This window comes from Lycium barbarum, chromosome 2, assembly GCF_019175385.1.
Source record: "Lycium barbarum isolate Lr01 chromosome 2, ASM1917538v2, whole genome shotgun sequence".
Taxonomy (NCBI): domain Eukaryota; kingdom Viridiplantae; phylum Streptophyta; class Magnoliopsida; order Solanales; family Solanaceae; genus Lycium; species Lycium barbarum.
The window spans coordinates 116108185-116128971 of record NC_083338.1 but is presented as its reverse complement, the minus strand read 5'-3'; the positions used below and the strand labels follow the sequence as shown (position 1 = coordinate 116128971).

Genomic DNA, 20787 nt, shown 5'->3' with positions numbered 1-20787 from the left:
TTAGTTTAAAGTGTAAATTTTTTTATTTTTAATTTAATTTAATTTATAAATAAAAAGACTAATTTCTAAACAAGAATAAATGTAAAATGTAGTTTGATGTTATTTTACTTGAACCAAATTATATAATTATTTTGAAAACAGTAATTTATAATTCATAAAACATGATTGTTATTAATCGAGCATATGAAACCACAAGTCCTTCTAACAACTTTTCTTTCTTAGATTTTACGTTAAATCTTAGGTTTTTTGGGTGCACTAGCTTTTAGTACATTATGGTATTAGCACTTTTTAAGAATTAATATATTAAGATCTTTGGAAATAAAAGAAAAAGAACTTTTAAATTTTATTCAATCTGTTTAATTAAGTGCGTGTGTGTGTTTGGGGGGGGGGGGGGGGGGGTCAGCAAAAGAGAAACAGATATAACTGTGCTTACTAAGTAATCATCTTCTCAATCTCACCTTTACATTTGTTTCTAATAGCATTTAACTTTTTAAATTTTTTGTAACTTTTAAAGTTAATTTTGTTATTTATCTTTTCTACTCTTGAACATTTTTTAGTTTAACTAAACATAGGCTTTTACGGTGATATGGTATATTTTCAGACAACGATGCAACAATTCGTGGTGAAGAAATAAAGAAATTCTTTTATATCGAAATCTTAGTTAAAAATTAATAGAAAAATTCGTGAATCACCACAGAGGAGAAGCAAAATAGAAGTCGACTATTGTTATAGTTGGTTTGAAATTATTTAAATACGTTCACCACAGAGAAGAAGCAAAATAGAAGTCGACTACTGTTATAGTTAGTTTGAAGTTATTTAAATACTTCAAGCTATGTTGGTTTACAAAATATCAAATTATTTATTTTTTAATTTAAACTATTATGGAGTTTTCTACCTTGATCTTGGGCCTGGGCTCAGCACGGGATTCCGTAGACTAGTTACAATAATAAAAGAAGAGATATAAACTAATATTAACTTACCCACAAGGGTGACCGAGTTGGTTGAACAGGTGACCTAAATGGGGGCTCCAAGTTCGAAACCCATGTGTACTTACTCGGTTGAGCTGGTTGTACAGGGCTTGCTTGGTGCAATTTTTCTCTCCTGTGTGTTTTGTGGGCTGTTAAACTGCAGCGACGTTTACCTTGTGCACACCTGAAGGATAGCGACTGCAGGCTGCAGGTTCCCTTGTAAGGAAAAAAAAAAGAAGCTAATATTAAGTAACAATTTCCAACTATTGGTTCAAAATTTATTAGTATGTGTATCTCTTTCACAGAATGTATAGAAGTTACCTATATTACGTTTCAAGACTTTGCATGTAAGTGGCAATGTACTCGTCTAAATGTGTTAATTTTGTTTGACGGGGCTAAAGAGTGAGCAAGTTTGATATGAATCAACGTTAAGGGCAAGAAGTCTAATCCCAATATAAGCTTTAATGTTTTGATATGGCCTTATTGATTATTAATTAGGTGTACGCAGATATATATATTTTTTATTGGTGTAACTAAATGATATTATAAGGTTTTTTTTTTTTTCAATTTAAATCATCATCCCTCCCTTCAAAGAGAAGGCATCCTGAATTTGTACATTTATTTCACACACATCTTTAACTGCCTTATCTCTCACACCACAACCAGCTCAATCCCTTATGGGTCGTTTGTTTCAGTTTTTTTTTTTTTTTTGGGGGATTTTATTTGCTTGAGAGTTAAGTTGGGCACAGATGATTAGTATAGATAGGCGGCAATTAGTAATACGAAAATTATGATGTGTGCGTTAATAATAAATAAATTAGTAACGCATGGATTATTTTTGGTTGAATGATGATTGATATGTTACAACTTTGTGTCAAATATATAACTTAATTTTTAAAAAATAAATATTTTAACCACTATGAGGGTTAATTTATCATTTTAAAAATTTATCCACATATTATTAATAATCACATTCGTATTTGACATTCTACCTCACATAAATAATACATAGAATTTTACATAATTTATGCAAATGTTTTTTATGAGAAAAGAATCCAATCAAATATGATACTATCTCCGGTTTAAAATAAGTTTTGACTTAATTTTTTTATTTTGGTTCCAAATAAGTGTTCACTCACATAATCAAGAAGGAATTGATTTTTACTTTTTCAGATTTGCCCCTATTTACTCAAGACAATAAATTGACAAGAGTCTTATATTAATTAAGAGTAGTTTTGTCAAAATACCTATTTTTTTTTAGGAGTTAATGTTTTTTGTTAGTGTTTTCTTGAGGGGCGTAAAAAAGGTTAAGTGACACTTATTATGAACCGAAAGGATTAGAAAAGAATAGTAAATTTTAGATATAATGATAAAAAAAACACCTTAAGTATCACTTTTTGGTGAGTTTCCTACCTGAGCTATTAGGTGTTTGTGTTTCCTACCTGAACTATCACTAATTATTTATTAAAGCACACGCCAACTAGTATCTTCAGATGTGTTTTGACCATTCTCTCTCTCTCCCTCTTTTTTTTTAAATTTTTAATTACTTCCTTTAATTATCAACGTGGAGTGCCACTTGGCACCATTTTTAAACAAATAAAAAAATGTACACCGCGCACTATTAGATATTAGTCGATGTGCCTTTTAATAAATTAGTGATAGTTTAGTTAGAAAAAACTCACTAAAAATAACACTTGAGATGTGACTTTTGACCATTATGTCTAAATTTTATGTAGAGATTAATTCTCCTCTAACCTAAACCAAAAGGCATCTAACAAATTAGTGTGGAGCTGGAGCTCCGTTAATGGGAAGGAACTTAAATGCTCCACTTGACTAACGTCGAGGACCATTTTGGTCCAAACAAACAAACGTTTGCTATTTATAGTAACTTTTAGAGGGAATTTGACACTATGGAGTGAATACTAGATCGAAATTATAATTTTTGATGAAATGTAGTTGTAAAAAAGTAAAAAAAAATGATTTTTTTTTTTAAAAACAAGTTTTTTGAGTTTTGGGTATTCCAGAATACAACTTCAAGTTGTATTCGAAATTTTCATGGCCAAACGTTGATTCCCAAAAAAAGTGAATAATTTCGGAATAAAATGAATAATTCTTATGGCCAAACGGGAGCTTAATTTATGAAGCATTCAACCTTTGATTTGATTAATATTTGATCAGAATGTTTTTTCAAAAAAAAAAAAAAAAAACTGACGACGCGTAAAATTGGAAAAAAGAAAAAAGAAAAAAAAAAAAGACGCATTAATAAATTGAAAGGAGGAGTATGGAGCGCTGCAGGTAATTTAATCATAACTCCGTTAAGAGAGAGAGAGAGCGCAACCGTTTCCACATCCTTTGGCTTCAAGTCTTCTTCACACCATTTTTGCAACTACTTTCTTCTGAGTGTTTCACATCACCTTCTCAATTCCGTCACAATTGGCTTTCATCTGAACCGGAGAATTCTGTCTTCTGAATTTGAATATCTTGTAAGCAATCTGAGTTTGCTTTATTACTCTTTTTTTTTTTTTTTTTTAAGTTGTTGATTTGTCGTATGATTACTTGATCACTTTGTTTAAAGTTAGTTTTTGCATTTCAAATTGGACTTTTACTTGATTTCTCTGATTCAACTTTATAACTACTACCACAATTTGAAATCAGTCGATACAAAATTATATGCGTGTGTGAGTGAGAGAAAGAGAGAGAGAGATCTGATCTGCCTCAGTTTACTACTTAGTAACATTCTCACAAGTGCTTAACATCACTTACTATCCATTCAACCACTTACTTTTAACTAAATCGAAGCAAATTCTAAGTGGTTTTCCCGAGTTTGAGTATTTACTTCAACTACATGCTTCGATTTGATGTTGCTTTGCTGTTACTGATACTGAACTTATATTGCACTAACTCCGATTCATTCAATTCAACATTTGCCTGCTGTTTTCTGGCTTCAAGCCTTAGAATACAAATGTTAGTGTTATATTATGTATGAGCCTGTTTGGATTTTAGGCCAAAATAACTTTAAGCACTTTTGTAGTGTTTGGGTAAGATAAAAAAAGTGCTTTTAAGCACTTATTTTTTAAGCCAAAATAACAAAGATAAGCCAAAAGCCCATCCAAACGGGCTCTATATTGATGTTGTTAAGTAAAGCAATGTTTTGATGTACAAATTTCTTTTGCAGTCAGATAAGCCGGCAGTGCGGTTAATTGATTCTGATTTGGACCTGTTAAGTTGAAAGTATGTTAAGTACTATAGAAGCACCTGATTATGTTTTCCCAGGCCATCCCTTGTCCTTTTTTTGCTCATTTTTATTTTGTGGTGTTTCTGTTTTGCTTTGTTGAGTAACTTATTACTATGATTGCAGGTCAAGAATAATGACAAACACACCACTAGTGGAGATTCAACCTCGTGAACTCAGGTTCGCATGTAAGTACTTGAAACTTTGCAGTGACTTCCTTACAAATTTAATAAAGAGTGAAATTACAAAGAAATATGGGGTGCGCTTGGCATTTTCTGGCCTTCAATTGCATTCAGCACCAACCATATCGAACTAAACATATGAAAGCATCACCATCAGCTAAACCAAGAATACATGCTATTTGATCGAATCAATGTACAGAGTTGCCTTTGTTATGGACTACTATTTTGAGTGGTAATGAGTTGTTTTTGACTACACTAAGCTGAGGAAGCCTGTTGTGGTTGCATATCTTCTAGCATTACTAGATGTGTGTTTCTCACATTGCTTGTAATGGTATCCAGAGGTACTGAAAAGGCAATTAATTAAGATGTTATTTAATCTCTTATGCTCTACTTGGGTTGATAGATGAAAAAGGTAATTACTGGATTTAACTACCTTAGCTATCGTTTATCACTATTTGACATTTAGCCAGATAAGAAATGTTTCTTATAACACCTTCGCGGTTCAGGAGGAAGACAGTTTAATAAAGAGTTAAACATTTGAGACTAGCAGATTAGGATACATCAAAGATGTCTGCTTATTTTTGAGTTGCGCTTCATAAGCACCTATTATCTCGTTTTGTACTTGTGTTGGATTGAAGGATGTGCTTCTAACTCTTATCTTTGGTTTTAGTTGAGGTGAAGAAACAAAGTTCATGTGCAGTTCACATAGCTAATATCACAGACCAATATGTAGCTTTCAAGGTATGATAATTTTGTTGACAATATGAATAACAAGCCATTCACATAAACTTTTTAGGGATGAGATACATGCACAGCTTCCTCTTGTTGAGATTTAGAGAAAGGCCATCCAACTCTGTTTCTTTTTTCTTTTTCAGGTGAAGACCACATCACCTAAGAAATACTGTGTCCGGCCTAATATAGGTGTTATCAAACCAAAGTCAACATATGACTTCACAGGTATATATAATTTCCCTTACTTGATCACATTCATTGACACCGATGAAGTCAGTTATCCTTGCATTGCTAAGCATGCTTCTTCAAGTGAGTAGTCATCTATGAGTTTGGCGGCGAAGACATTGCAGTAAAATATATGTTGCTTCTGTTACTGCACCTGTTTACTGAATCTTTTTAGTGATGTAAACGTCAATGTGGAGATAATCAACATGTGAGAGGAAGTTTCATTCAACTAAGTATTCTCCTTTCTATGCTCATGCTTGATGGTAGTTTGAGGTGCTGGTGATTTGACCCATCAAGATGAGTTCACAAGATATGTCATGTCAGATTTGACCCTGAAAATAGTATTTGTCTCATATTTGACTGTGAATTCAAATAGTATATAGTACAACTAGTCCAACCAAGCAAAAATGTGTTGAACTTTGGCTCTGTGCTGGTTAATTGGGACCCTGGTCACAACAGCATTTTTCAGTTTCTGATACTGATCTTATCTTGGGATGCAGTTACAATGCAAGCTCAGAGGACCGCTCCATCCGATATGCAATGCAAGGATAAATTCTTGATTCAGTGCACAGTTGTCCCTTTTGGAACTAGTGAAGAGGAAATTCCATCCAGCATGGTAAAAATTTGCAGTGCATCATCTGAATCTACTACTCTCTCCGGAACTAAAAGAGTGTCCACTTTGCACACCCCTTAAGAAAATAGTAACTCCTAGAAAAAAATAGGTAATTTGAATAAATTGCCACTAATTAAATAGGTTTTGGGATTTGATCACGTAGCACTTAATAGGGGAAAATTTGGAAAGCTAAGGTTAATTCTTTCTTGATTTGATAAGTGGACACTCTTTTTGACCCAAGAAACAAAGGCTAAGTGGACACTCTTTTTGATCCGGAGGGAGTATTTTATAGTTTCTCATTTTCATTTTGGTTTTTCTCCAGTTCAACAAAGATAATGGAAATTATATGGAAGAGTGCAAATTAAAGGTAGTTCTGGTTAGCCCAACCCAGTCTCCAGTTCTGCAGGCAGCTAATGGAAATTCCAAGCAAGGTGCATCTATTGAGACTTCAATGCAACAGGAAAAATTTCCAAATGGAGTTGAAAATCTTCCTCCAGCTCAAACTGTATGTTGCGTTATCGTCACTTTTTACTAACCTGTATGGAAGTGCCTTCCAGGATTTGGGTATTTAGTTATCTGATAAAAACCATAGAGAATGTCAAGTAGTGAATTACTGGTTGGTCACGATTTTACCTTGCATATTTCCATACCTTTTGGGTCAGCTAATAAAATTTGATGACATTAAATTTTGGTGCGGCTGGTGTTGGTCATTGTCAGCAAGAGAAAAACATATTATCTTAACACATTTCCTTTTCTGAAACTGTGATAATCCAGTTGGAAAAGTTTTCTTCATAAATACAGGTGGTTAAGAACAACAAGGATATTAAATTTGACGAAGAAACAGAGGAGCCAAGATTGGGTAAAATTGTGGACGTCACAGATTTGAACTTTGCAAAAAATATAGAGCCCAATATTGATGAGGTTGACGGAAAAATGTGTCAGGTATTTGTAAAAGACGTTTATATAGTGACAAGTGACAACATTTTGGGCTGTGACGATTTATTTGACAATTGCTTCTCAATGCAGGTGGTTGAGAACAACAAGGCTGCAGTTTTTGATGCAGAAGAAGAGGAGCCAAGATTGGCAAAGACTGTGGAAGACGTCAAGTTGAATTCTCCTAAGATCAAGGAGTCTAGTACCAATGAGGTTGTCAAACCAAGACATCTAAACATGGAGACAAAATTGTCACTATCGAAAGATGTTGAGGAGCTAAAGTCTAAGATAAATTCACTGGATTCTCAGCTAATTGAGGTTAGTCTTCTTGTACTAGATTCTTGGTACTCTACAATTTTGAGTATATTTGGTTATGCACCATCACTGCATCCCTCTATGTCCTGCAAACCAGGATAGTGAACTCGTACTGGTTTTAGTCGGTAAGCAACTGTTAAAAGCCTGCAGCATTTTGTTCCCCACCCCAACACACACACTCTCTCACCCCTTGGCGCAGATTAATCAAGGATCCTTTAGCAATCTTGTGGCCTAGCATTTCTATATGAAACAAAGAGTTCGGAACTTGATGAAAATTTACTTACAGGCTGAACGCGTAATTGCAAAGTTTAAAGAAGAGGAGCGAAGTACCATCAAAGACATGGAAACTTTGAAGCAAGAATTGGTTAGTGACCTGTCTCTCTTCTTTGTACTCTTTGTGTATATATCTTGTGCTTTTCTGTAACAAATTGTGCTGCTATTATCCTAATATCTCCTAAGAGAAAGCCAAGATAATGAACCATCCAGGTTGAACGAGTGTTACCAGGTTAATGAGGAGTTTATTGTTGATTTCCCTACTGCTAACTGACAATAATTGGGAATTGCAGAACCTTTTCACCTCCTAAAACTCAATTGTTAAATAATCCAGAATTTGTAGAGTGATAAGATTAATCAGGGCCATTTATGTGGAAGAAGTTTGATGAAGCAGTTAGGATGCTGATCCTATGTACATAAAAACAAAGAAATGAATGACCCTGCCAGAGTTGCTTTAGAATCTGAAGCAATTTTGCTCTTGCGCTTCAGGCAGAAGCGCAACTTCTCTTAAAGTGTTCTATCTCCATTTTATGCTGATTAAGGCTATGCTGATTTTGTTCTTTAGAGAATACAATGTATGCTCCTCTCTATTACAATGGAGTATAGAGTCCTGCTAGATATTGTTGTCTTTCGAATCTCAAAGAAACTCAGCTCTTATCCATTGCCCTAAGTTCTACATTTATGCTTTGCTTTCTGAGTTGAGGTGTAATAAATGTCCTCAGTAAGAACAACATTTTCCAATCTTTCGCAATGAAGAACTTCCTAAAGAATTGATTAATTGATCATAAATTAGCTTCCTCCTAATGACACGATAAAGCTCGCTAGTTCTTCCAGCATGCAACTCGATGCTGCATATGTATAGGAAAATCACTTGCTCAGTTAATTACAATGATGATTGATTCAAGACTCGTTATATTGAGTTAAATTGACTTCACAGTAAATGGAAGTCATATTTACCTCAAGGCTGTCTCTTAACTTTAAAATTTGAATCTGTCATTTTTTACAGGCATTACTAAGGACAAAGGGTGTTGGAAGGAGAGCTCAAGTTGGTTTTCCCCCGTTATTCCTTTGCATGGTTGCATTGATTTGTCTCACCATTGGATATCTTGTACGTGCTTAACAAGGATTTTGTTTGGCTTTGGTATATTGTAATTGCTTAGGAGCTTACAATTTCTTCAGCATATTGACATTGCATCTTTTTTAGCTGTCAACCTAACGAGTTTTTTTTTTTTTAAATGAGTAGTATGTAAAAGTGTTCATAAGGAAAAAGAAAGTTTCAGTGAAGGATGGAGTAATAGTTATGTATTCTGGAAGCACTTTGCTAGAGCAGAGCAAATGACAATTGGGTTGGTCTATTTTTTCCTGCTCATTTCTTAATTGTCGTGTAATATCATCCCATTAATAACTAGAAGTACCTTGCCATGTCCAAAAATGAATCTCTTTCACTTTTTCTTTTTCACATAGTTAATAGGGAGTAGGAAAAGTTAAAACTGGCAACCATACAATTATGGAACTGTTGGAACATGAACTACTACAGTGTGATTCAAATTGTGGTCTTTAGTCATCTGGATTCTCTTTGAAGACTTCCCTTTTTATACATTGAAGTGGTAAAAAAGCTGTCGGTTATGAGAAAGAAACAACAACATACCCTGTGAAATCCCACAAAGTGGGATCTGGGGAGGTTAGAGTGTACGCATATCTTGGGAGGTAGAGAGGTTGTCTCCGGCAGGGCTCAAGGACAAGCAATACAAAAAAGAAATAACGGAAGAGAATAAGTCACAGCAAAAGATCCTAAGATAGTAGCCTTATCGATATACTATTTGCTCATTGTATTCCTGGAAAGTGGGTGACGGAGATAATAGAAATGTTCACTAGTTTCTGAAAGTCATTATTATGGAGCATTAAGTAACCGCAACTGCGCAAGCAGGGGCGAATTTTTGTATAGGATCACTCAATTAAACTCGGTATATTATGTATATAATCCTGAAAATAGTATCTAATATTAGCTGAAGGAACGCATAGTCAAACAAGATTGAGTGTAACACTGGTTAAGTGCTGGGTTAAATCCGTGAATCTATCCTCTTGAACCCTGGATTCCCCCTCTGTCCGCAAGCCCACCAAATTTATCATGAGCTAATTCATAACATTTTTTACTTGTTCATCTTCTTCCATTCCATAAAATGAGAAGAAAGATATGCTTGACCTATCATAAAAACATGAACTAATACATCACGTTTTTAACTTGTTCGTCTTCTTCCATTCCGATGTCTTTTCTTTTCATTTTAGCCCCATTCCCTCCTTCTCACTTGATTGAACCCTATTTCCTTTTCTTTCCGATACTGTGTAGCGATACTAGCTCTCTCTCTCTCTCTCTCTGTTTTTTTTTTTTTTTTTTTTGTAACGACTTTAAATAATAGAACAAGAAAAACCTATTTCCTTTTATAGTGGTGGTGCTCACTGGTGATTTCTGTGTACGTCGATGGTTCAATGATGAGGTAATGGAGATGTGCTTTTCCTTCTCTTCGGCGACCTTCTATGTTGTTTCCTCTCCTCTCTTGTACCATCTATTTCTGTGTCTATCCCTCTCAAGTCTCAACCTCGCAAGTCTTCCAGAACGATGTTCCCAAAGCTTCAAGTCTTCGCCGACCAAGAAATCTTGCATCTTAGCTAATTTTTACATGCACTTCAATAAAAAAATGTTTGACGTTACCCTGCCAAGTCAGGTAAATTTAGCCTGTCAAGTCCATAACTGCGGTAAAAAATGTCCGAAGTTAGATCTTGGCAAATCATTTCAAAAAATGTCTATGTTTGACCTTAGCGCGTTAAATGGCATCCCCCAAAGCGCGTATTTGTGCACTTAACCCGTATTTCTTCTGAATATGGTTGCAAACTCTAGTGCTAAGTGGTATGAGGAAGGGATATAAAAAAATTCATCCACGACGTCAAGGACTTATCTATTAGCCTAGGAATTTCCAAAAATGTGCACTGAACGGCCAAGAGTTCACCAGAAATTTTGTATCAAAGTAACTTTCCTGAGCAATGAGAATGTTACAACCATATGAAATCTACATATCAAGAACCAATCTCTAACCTGTAGAAATTTTTACAAGATAATTAAGGTCGCTACGCCACATGCATTACAGAATATACACCTATTTGGTGTTCCGATATATTACTCAAAAAAAAAATATGTCAGGGAGAAAACCTAGGAATTCCCGCAGAAATTGTCAGCAATCACCAAAAGGAAGAACTGAGCTGAAAACATGATCACTCAAATAAATAAACTTATCTGCAACCTATAAACTAGACAACCCCTTTTTAGCCCACATGGAAACACTCAATAGCTATTAACAGAAAACAAAACCTCAAACCAAAAAACTGCCACCTTCCTTCTGCAAGGCCGAAACGATTTTCTGATCTCCATCAGTTCAATTAAGACTACTTGGTTCAGTCGGTGATCCTGGAACGAAAGGTACAAAACCTCGTCCACCGAAAACGGGACGCATGAATGCATTGTCAAATCTTCTCCAGTAACGATGTACAGTGTGAGATGGGACTGTTAGGAGCATCCGCAAACTGTGGGGACGGGGTACATTTTGGCCCAGATCAGCATCCGAGTCTTGTGTATTACTGTCAAGTAGTGGCACAATGAAGGATTTTGGGGTCGTCGGTTCAGAAGAGATCATTCTGGTCAAGTTTTTTGGTGAGGGTAGCAATAATCTAATTATAGGTTTTGTCATCAACCCAAACACCTGTAAAAGCCAAAACAAGAACATTAAAAACCCGTTCAAAATGTTCCAATTTTCCTCAAGTCTTTCTTTTATTTGGATTGTTTCTTGTTGAAAGAATAGGTCTCACAGAAGTCCTTACTTTATCATTTGAATCAGGGGAAGTAGTTATTTTGAATAAAATGACACGTCCGATGTTAACATAAACAATCTCCTATATATTTCACTCCTATGCTGCCGAACCACGGAGAGCCAGCATGATAACTAGCAACATTGTTAGAGCTCAACTTAGGGATTTGCAATTTATATTCGGAGCCACACAGACTCTGGTACCAAGTATTTTTGCTAGATGCATAACCAGTCAAACCCATGAATTTTAGCTGGAAACTTGTTTCTAAATCTTTCATGAGCTAGGAAGTATTACACAAGTACTAGAGGAATGTTGCCAGTCTGGCTGGTTCAAAGTTTTATTTGAAAGCATGTAGTTGAAGTTCTCAAAACAAGAAAAGAACACTCGAGATGCTCAATTTCTTGACCATGAAGGCGCACGCTTTTTGTGTATGTTTCTCTACTTCATGTATGTATGTCAAATTGTATACAGATAGTTTAGATATCTTACCATTGTGCTGAAAAGGACAACTGTTATAGTACTTGTGATCATTATTGCATTGCCACGTAACTGAGTATGACCTCCCCTGGTAAACTGCAAGCATAAAATTAAGGAATAAGTCAAAAGAAATTAAGACCATGTAACATGCAAAAGTGCCACCAAATTTGGTAACAGCGCGATAACAGATACATGTATTTTACCTGATTATAAGCAAGAGCCACTGAAACGGCACCTCGCATAAGTCCAGCCCACCATATTGTAATCTGCAAATCAGCAAAGGGTAAAATGAGAGGCTATGTGATTTGAGGGGATATTAGAGACTATAGTTATTAGCACATACTTGTTTGTTAAAGCTAATCTTCTCCTCTGAAGACTTCTTCACCAAGTTGGACAAAAATGACAAGGGGAAAACAAAGGCCGCCCTTCCAACCATAACAAGACCCAATAGTATTGAGCTAACCTGAACTGATAATTCAGGGCTGCAAATAGATTTAAAACAAAAAATCATCAATCATGTAAATTTTTTGCCACTTACATATAATCAATAGTATATAATGAACTTCAATGATATAGAATATTCACCTGTCGCTTACAGATCTCCACTTCTCGATGTCCAAAGCATCCATACCAACATAAAGAAATATGAATATTTCAGCAATAAATGACAATGTAGCAAAAGCGTGCCTGGGAAACAGTTGAAGATCATATGTTAGGATAAAACCATCTTATGGGCTGCAAGAGGAGCAATTGAACACACTCCATCCATATAGTTCGAAAAGTTGTACGATATACTTGGTGGTGACTCTTGAGCTCTCAGTCACATTATGCCAGGTGTAGTGAGACATCACGATCCCAGAGAAAAACACAGTGAGAATAGCACTTAAACCGAATAACTGCAATCAACATAGTTTTAGACTTTCAGTGTACTCTATAGAAAGATGAATATTTCCAAGAAATGGAGTGATTAATTTTCTTAGGTAAAGAGAAAAAAGTTAGCAACTAACTTAGTCGAGAAACTTACTTCAGCAAGCATGTATGATAGGTAAGCCATGAGTATCATTATAGCGACCTCACGATCAGTGGAGTGCCTGGAGTTCATCAAGAAGTAAGTAATCAAAGTCCTTTATCTGAGACTATATCTTTATTCTCTATCATGTAAGCTTAAAATTGTGCAATCTAAGAGAACAAAAATTCTAAGAAGACACCGGTCGTCAATTTTCTTGACTAGTCTCTCGCACAAGCCCGCAGTTGCCAACTTCAGGACAAATATGTATTATATCCAAATATTTGCCTATTGCAACTACCTAATAAGAGCATACAAAAGGATGTTTATTTGTGTAAGCAAATACATACGCACCTTCCAAAGTAGAGTTTTTTAATTATATAAGCGCTCAGTAGACCAGCCTGCATCAGGGAAATAATTAAATATCGGTCATGCGTCAATAGTGCAACACACACACACGAAATCAAAAAGTACACACAAGCATGCGCTGAGAGAGAGAGACTCACAGCAACCCCTAAGATGGTGCTTGAGGCAAACAAGTATAGAAAGTTTCCAACTAATTGCAGAGCTTTGGTTGTGTTGATATGAGATAAGTCAAAGTTCTGGACAGCATTGAACAGAACTACAGATGTGGCATCATTTACAACACCTTCCCCAAACACCAGACTGTACAATAAGGGTGTTTCATCCTGACTAAGCACCTACACATTTTCCAAAGAACATGCTTGATCAGTTAGAGAGCAGCTTAATCTAACCAGCCTACAGTGCTACGACTTATGGTTCATTTATTGGGTAAGTATGACTTACTTGTAAGGTGCAAACAGAATCTGTTGCAGAGAAGATTGCTCCAAGAGCTGGAAACGAACAAAGAAAGATGAGCGACAAGCAGAGAAGTTATCAATAACAATTTTGAAAATAAATAACATAAGAGGAAACAACAGGAAGTACCAAGGTAATCTCCAATTTCAAGGCTTCCAATATTCATTTTCCTGAAAATGCCAATGGCACCTGATCATGAAAATAGACGTTATTACTAATGGATGAATCATGAATGTAATAAGTTTGATGAAACTTCCTAAACGGGAAAACAAAAAACAAAAGATGGAAAGGATAGAAAAACACACCTAACGATATCGTAATGAATGATATCAAGGTGCCAACTGCCCCAAAAAGCATGATAGTGCTGAAATTGCGGAAGAAAGATTTCTTTTTCACCTGGAACCTGAGGAATGGAGTAAGATAGAGAAAAATTAAACTCATTGCAATCCTGCTGAACAATTTAAAAACTAGTCAAACTAAACAAATGTCACATACTACTGAGTAGCTTGCCTTGTTAAAAGTCAATGAATTCACAAGACCACAAGAACTTCGACATTGTAAAAGGAAGAAGCGTTAGTGCGTGTTTGGTATGACTGAGGTCATTTTAGTGGAAAATATTTTCCTAGGAAATGATCACCGAGAAATATATTTCCAGAAAATGATTTACGCTGTTTGGTTAGTGATGGAAAATATTTTCCGGAAAAACCACATATTAAAATTAGTAAGATCAAATTGGAGAGTATTCTGATGAAACTTTTAAGTACTAAACATCAATAAACAATGTTTAAGTGTTACTTTGAGAAGGTAATATTATGTTTTTTTTTAATAGTGGAGAAATAGGAACAACCGCAGCCTTCGAAGCTGGGGGATAACGGGTCCACCCGTCTACTCTTCTCACTTATATACCATGCTTAGTTCGCATGGCGCAAGGCTCGAACCCGTAATTTCTTTGCTCGTATAAATTAATTTGGTTATTGAAAAAAAAGTTAAGATAGTCAAGCGGAAAATAATTTCAGCCAATCATTTTCCCCATTTTGATTACGTTTTCTGGCAACCAAACATTAGAAAGTAACTCCTTCATGGAAACATTTTCTCATGATAAACACGCGCTTAATATCAGTTGACTATAGCTCAAAAATTTGCTAGGTTAAAATTTCCTGAACTGATATAAAACCTGACAAGCCCTAAAAACCAACCCCAATAAAGGAAAGAAAATCCTCAATTAAGAAGTTTGGAAGCTCCAAATGAAAACCTATGAAGTGCTTAGAAGTTACATCTCCAACATCTGGAACCCAAGAGAGTTAGAATTTAGCAACCAATTGTTGATTCACCTGGCGATTTCTTTTTATCAGACACAAGCAGGTGACTTTATCCTAGAAACAGAAGAAATTCTATTCATTTCTCTGATAGAGACAGAAAAAAAAACCAATAAGACATGATTAGAAGTGTAAATCAAGCAATGCTAACAGATACAGCATTTTGGAAAACTTAAAGAACTAGATTGACCACAGTATATCTCCCCTTCTGAAAAACATAATAAGAAGGAAAAGAAAATAATTAAAGGAGGGGAAATGATAGCTGCCAAAATTAATTTAAGTCTAAGCTTTCAAAATATAATGCATCAGTTTCTCCCAAGCAGTCACTGGGTAGTTATTGTTGTTTATTGCAATCTAGAATGATGCTACAGAAACATTATGGATAACATGATAATATATAGATATTTTAAAAATGAAACCTACCCAGCATTAAAAATGATTGGTGGAAGAAGGTAAATGAAGAAAAGATCTTCACTGAACACTAAAATATGTGAGTTCTTTCCACCACTTATTAGTAAAATCACAACTCCAGTGCAAAGACCCTGTCATCCAAACACCAAGTACACATATCAGTTCATTATCTACATCACAAAAAAGGCTTTGAACCACAAAATACTAATAGTATAACAAAATGAAACAAACTCACAATCACAAGGGCAGTTATGGATTCATTCATCCATCTATTTTCCTCTAATAGATGACCGATCACGATACACGCGCATATTAGTGCAACAAATAAGTTTATTGACACCACTGATTGATGATCAGATGTTGATAACTTGTTCAAACTTGCTAGCAGTATTCCAAAGTCAAACCCCATTTTTCAAGAACCTCAATACACCAAAAATTTATGAAAAATCACAATAAAGTTTCCTCTTTTACACCAACTGAATTCCCAAGTTCCAGTCTTTGGAATCCTTACATCAAATTAACAAGGCCTGCAACAAAGCAATAACACTATTCTCAGATCACAAAGTAAAATATTCACAAAATCTACATATAGAAGCGTATAAATGCAGCTACAAACAATTACGTGACACGTGTGGATATAGAAAAAGTCACAAGCAAGGATAAAAACTAGCCACATGAATTGACCTCTACCAACTCGTATATATTCTTGCTTTATTTCTTTAAATTAAATTAGCATTAGTATCAAAGCAAGGGTCAAATACAAATCCAAAATAAATATAAATGAAGGAAGATATCAAAACTTTACCAATATGTCAATCAAAATTGCAGTGAAAACAGCGTGGAATTGAGCTTAGAACCACAGGAAATTTAATCAGATCACAGATACTTAGCAAAAAAACTCAAACTACTGCATTCAGCAGCAGCTTTTTCCCCCTAAAATAGGTAAAAACAAAGTTCAGATGAGAAACTACGATGAAAATGAAAGCAGGCGTCTCAATAAAATTAGTGGCCTTCTCGCTCTCAAATATAAACAAATATTCACAGCCAATTGTGAGAAGTGACAGAGGAAAGTTGTAATAAGAGAGAGATGAGATCGAGCGATATGAAGGGACAAATGAACCTAAAGGCAAATTTATAGTTTGAGTGGAATCAAGATAGAGACTTCTCTTTCTAAACCACGCTATACCCATCATCACCCTTCATTTGATTAATTCTGTGATGACCTGGCACCGTTTTGACCCGTTGTGTCTATTTGTCAGTTAATCAGACCATGATTCTCGATTAAACAATTAAAAGAATAAATATACCGACAGTCTCAATTTATGCATCACTATTTGATTTCGTTTAATAAGAAAAAAATATTTATAAAATTTATATCTATGACTATAAATCATCATATAAAGTTAGATTATTTTCAATATAGAAAGATGACATTCTTTAAGAACGGATTAAAAAATAAAATGTGCCATATAAATTGAATAGAGGGAGTAAAACAATTTCCTAATGAAGACATCAATTTAAATTAGTATTCCAAAAGAAAGTACTGTATTAATTATTTCTTCATTCAGTCAGGACAACTAAAAAAAAGTAAATTATATCAGTTCAAGTCGGTCGAGTGACCTTCCATTTTTGTCACAAATTTGAATTTAATGCTTTTCTAATTCCTGGGGCATAATTGAGTGTTTTTTCTTCTTTCATTTCTCTCTTAACTCTGTGTGAAGAAAGTAAACGAAAGAAAGAGTTCGTTTAAAGACAGTTTAGTTACTAATTGTACTACTTAATAACTCCTATGTAGTGAAAAATAAAAAATAAAAAGAGGTAAAATAAAAGGAAACGGCTATTCTTTGAATGGAGAAGAGGAAGAGGGAGGAAGGGACCCAGCATTGCGATGATTGTGTCTTTTCGAATCTTAGGCTGTTTGTATTAATGTACCTTTTCACTTTTAGCCGCGACTCATGCCGTTTCTTCTTTTGTTTCACTACAACTGAAAATGATTTGGTTTCCTTCTAGATGTTTTATTTAAGTTCACTTAATAAAATTATACTGCATTTTTATAATTTATAATAATAACAATGCTTTTCTTGGCGAATAATAATTTTGTAAGGACAAACGTTAGTATTCAAATATGAATTTAGGGGACGTTTGGACATAAAAATTGTGAAATTTTTAAAAGAAATAGTGCTCCTATTTGTTTTCAAGCTGAAAATTGTATTTAGAAATTGAAGTTATGGTTATACATGAATACAAACTGGGGTTGTTTTTTGAACTTTTGTAAGTGATTTGGAGTGAAAATTGTGAAAACAGCTTTGATTTTTTGAGTTTTTGAATTTCGAATTTTTTTAGTAATAGTTATATATCCAAATAGTTTTCTTACACCATTATTAACCCCATGTTTGGATGGTGGTTTCCCGTGGTTCATTAATGTATGGTTTTCTATGAAACCATGTTTGTTTCAATTGTTCTTAAAGTTATGTGGTATGACATTGTAAACCCGTGGTTCATTCCATGGTTACATAATCCTGAAAAGTCCCAATTTTTGTAATCATGGATTTGGTGGTTTTTCCGTTGTTACATATTTCATTTCTCCATTATACTCCACCCCATTCCCACCCTACCATTGACCCCCACCCCTGCGCCATCCTCCACCATCCATCCCACCCCATCCCTACCCAACCCTCCACCATCCATCCCACACCACCCCACGCAACCCCACCCCTGCCCTACTACCCACTCCTACCCCCAACTATCCCACTCCTCTGCCACCACCACTCACTACCCCTCACCACCGCCCAATCCCACCCCATAACAACTCACCCCCACCCTACACCCACTACCCCCACCCTTATCCTACAACCACCCACCTTACACCACCCACCCCTCCATCACCCCCACTCACTACCCCTCGCCACCACCCAACCCCACCCTCATCCCACAACCTCCCACCCCTCCACCACCCCCACCCACTACCTACTTATTTTTTAAAGTTTCTATTTTATTCTTTACCTGAATTTTATTAATATACATAAACTAATTTCTAAGTAAGAGTTAAGGGTATTTTAGTAAACTTATAAGTTATTATACAGTACCATACAGTCAAACCAAACAATACAAATGTTATTAAACCACAACAAACGATACAGTCTATCCAAACATGGTGTTCATTAATACAGTACAGTATAATACAACACTATACTGTACCATACCATACTGTACATTAATGAACCACGGGAAACAACCATCCAAACAGAGGGTAAGTGCAAGTTAAGTGTTTCTAAGAATATATCACTTTTCTATTTTGTTCTTTATACGTTAGTCATTTGTGTCTAGGAATTGAAATTCACATATCTTTTGAAGACTCAATATTCTTTCGTCGTGTATAAATCAATAATGTGTTTCTTGGTCCACAATTTAAATATTTTTATACTTCTTGAACTTGATTGCACTACATATCTTATCGAAATCACGGCATAACTAGCGGTCGTGATAAAACGGTTCCATGTTCGTTTATTTTTAGCAATACAACAACTATTCTTTCAATGACTGTAGTCGTATAAATGTGGTAGTTTGATCTAATATTTATAAATAAAAATAATCATATATGAACATGCACACATGTTTGGCTATCCAAAAGAAGATGTAATAAGAAGACAAGTTAGAATTGAGTTTTAGAAAATAGTGTGACTAAAAGAAGCCAACAAGTGTGATTGTAACACATCAACATTATAATTACTCCCTCCGTCTCATATTATAAGTTTCCATGTTTCGCTTTTTAAAGGTCAATTTGATTAATTTTCGGAGCTAAATTAAATTAGATTAAATAATATTTTAAAATTACGATTTAGATAATTCAAAACTATACGAAGAGTACTATAAGTTGAATTCTTCTCATATTAATATGATGAAAAATATATATCAAAATGTTGGTCCAAATTTATGTAGTTAGACTCTTAAAAGAAAAATGTGACAAGTATTTTGGGACGGAAGGAGCACTGTGTTAGGAATAAGTCATTTTTTCCCCTTTTTTCTCAATAATTGAAGTTTTAATAAATACTGTATATAAGCACAGGTCCTTCTCTCCTTTCACATGATAATCAGATCGACGCTAGGTTGGACATTGACAGGACCACTTCATACCCTCTACTCCATGTCTTTTCTTAGATTTTTTATTACTGTATCATACGATGGCTTTTGTATATAGTTTTACATTTTTGGGAAATACAAAATAGACTCTAACATTGCCAGTTGTCCTGACAGCACTTGATGTTTACAGGTGTTTATGCATCTTCTTATTTTTGTTTGGTAGTAGGATGACAATTTTTCTGTGTCAGAAGAATAACATAAACCCCAAATAGTTAAAAGCTCTTTACACAGACTAGCTATATTCCTTTTTAGATTACGTGGTAAAAAGCTACTCTAAGGGTCCGTTTGTCCAGGAGAATTATTCATTTTATTTTTAATATTTTTTTATTTTTTTACTTTATGATGTTTGGCATAAAAATTCCGAATACAACTTCAGGAATTTACAAAACAATAAAAATTTGTTTTTCACTTTTTTCACTTTTAATACATTCAAACAATCAAATATTCTTTGCAAAAACTATAACCAAACACAATTTCATCTTCAACTCCAACTCCAAAATATCAAGTAAAGTGAAAAATGTTTGATATTCATGACCAAACTGTTTACCCCGAATACGGATAATCAATTAAATTTATAAGTAGGTATAGGATATGTGCTTTGGGTCTTGATGTAGGGTAGATAGAGAAAATATGTATATGAGAGTTCTTTAATAAAACGGCTACTGATGACAATTTGCTATGAGTGTAAACGTTTATGAACAATGTGGAACACTTGATGGAAGAAACACAATAATAATGGAAACAAACGGCCTTGGTCGAATCAAATATTGAGAGAGAGATTGTATATATGAATTCTTCTATTATAAGTGTTCTTGGAAAGCAAAAGGAACCAACCCCTACAAAGGAGGGGGATGTGCTCTATTTATAGTGTGACCCCCATGGGTCTCATACAATGTGAACTAATAAAATAATAATAACAAGGACAGCTCTGCACGGATTTGGTGGGAGTAGACTGACGGCGCCGTCTGACACACTCATGGTGGGTAGTTGACCATGACTGGACGTTACTGGCGCGTGGCCCGCCTACAACGGCCACACGGACCAACGGCTACTCGGACAAATGGCTACACGGACCAACGGCCATGAATGCTCGAGTCACCGGGCTTGGCCGTTTCAACGATGCAGAAGGCAGATCAGTCGGTGCCCTCACTCAGCTCCGGCCCAGGCACTACTCCGGTCAAGGGCGAATAGTATCCGGCACATTCTCATTCCTTCCTTCGGTTCCTCGTTCCACCGGTTTGACTTATATCCGGTTTTTACCGTATACAGATAGCCCCCACACTTCCC

General features: G+C 35.1%; 2 protein-coding genes across 3 annotated transcripts; one reads left to right on the top strand and one right to left on the bottom strand.

Annotated features, from left to right (window-relative positions):
• Positions 1-3256: 3256 nt before the first annotated feature.
• On the top strand, positions 3257-8905 carry LOC132626859 (vesicle-associated protein 2-2). 2 transcript variants are annotated; one of them, XM_060341874.1, is made up of 11 exons: positions 3257-3451; positions 4144-4199; positions 4327-4388; positions 5053-5123; positions 5258-5339; positions 5840-5955; positions 6275-6457; positions 6754-6894; positions 6979-7203; positions 7487-7564; positions 8480-8905. In XM_060341874.1, exons 3-11 carry the CDS (start codon positions 4337-4339, stop codon positions 8591-8593), a joined length of 1062 nt encoding a protein of 353 aa, XP_060197857.1. In that variant the 5' UTR covers positions 3257-3451; positions 4144-4199; positions 4327-4336; the 3' UTR covers positions 8594-8905. The 2 variants fall into 2 exon arrangements, with proteins under 2 accessions (XP_060197857.1, XP_060197858.1); XM_060341875.1 differs by lacking the exon at positions 4144-4199.
• A 1614-nt stretch (positions 8906-10519) lies between these two features.
• On the bottom strand, positions 10520-16477 carry LOC132626858 (sodium/hydrogen exchanger 2-like). Its single transcript, XM_060341873.1, has 15 exons — positions 16166-16477; positions 15596-15887; positions 15373-15491; positions 13939-14036; positions 13763-13822; positions 13622-13668; positions 13321-13515; positions 13169-13215; positions 12833-12899; positions 12604-12704; positions 12394-12495; positions 12152-12290; positions 12012-12074; positions 11821-11904; positions 10520-11225 (listed from the first exon to the last, which is right to left on the bottom strand). The coding sequence occupies exons 2-15, from the start codon at positions 15767-15769 to the stop codon at positions 10902-10904; spliced, it is 1620 nt and encodes a 539-aa protein (XP_060197856.1). The 5' UTR covers positions 15770-15887; positions 16166-16477; the 3' UTR covers positions 10520-10901.
• Positions 16478-20787: the final 4310 nt, after the last annotated feature.

Excerpts from the sequence above, each read along its gene's own strand:
- LOC132626859 (XM_060341875.1), top strand. The coding sequence starts at position 4,337 with ATGACAAACACACCACTAGTGGAGATTCAACCTCGTGAACTCAGGTTC. Across the intron at positions 5,956-6,274 it reads AGGAAATTCCATCCAGCATG|TTCAACAAAGATAATGGAAA; the intron begins GTAAAAATTTGC and ends GTTTTTCTCCAG. Across the intron at positions 7,204-7,486 it reads TGGATTCTCAGCTAATTGAG|GCTGAACGCGTAATTGCAAA; the intron begins GTTAGTCTTCTT and ends ATTTACTTACAG.
- LOC132626858 (XM_060341873.1), bottom strand. The coding sequence starts at position 15,769 with ATGGGGTTTGACTTTGGAATACTGCTAGCAAGTTTGAACAAGTTATCA. Across the intron at positions 13,669-13,762 it reads TGAAATTGGAGATTACCTTG|CTCTTGGAGCAATCTTCTCT; the intron begins GTACTTCCTGTT and ends GTTCGTTTCCAG. Across the intron at positions 13,216-13,320 it reads GCACCATCTTAGGGGTTGCT|GCTGGTCTACTGAGCGCTTA; the intron begins GTGAGTCTCTCT and ends TCCCTGATGCAG.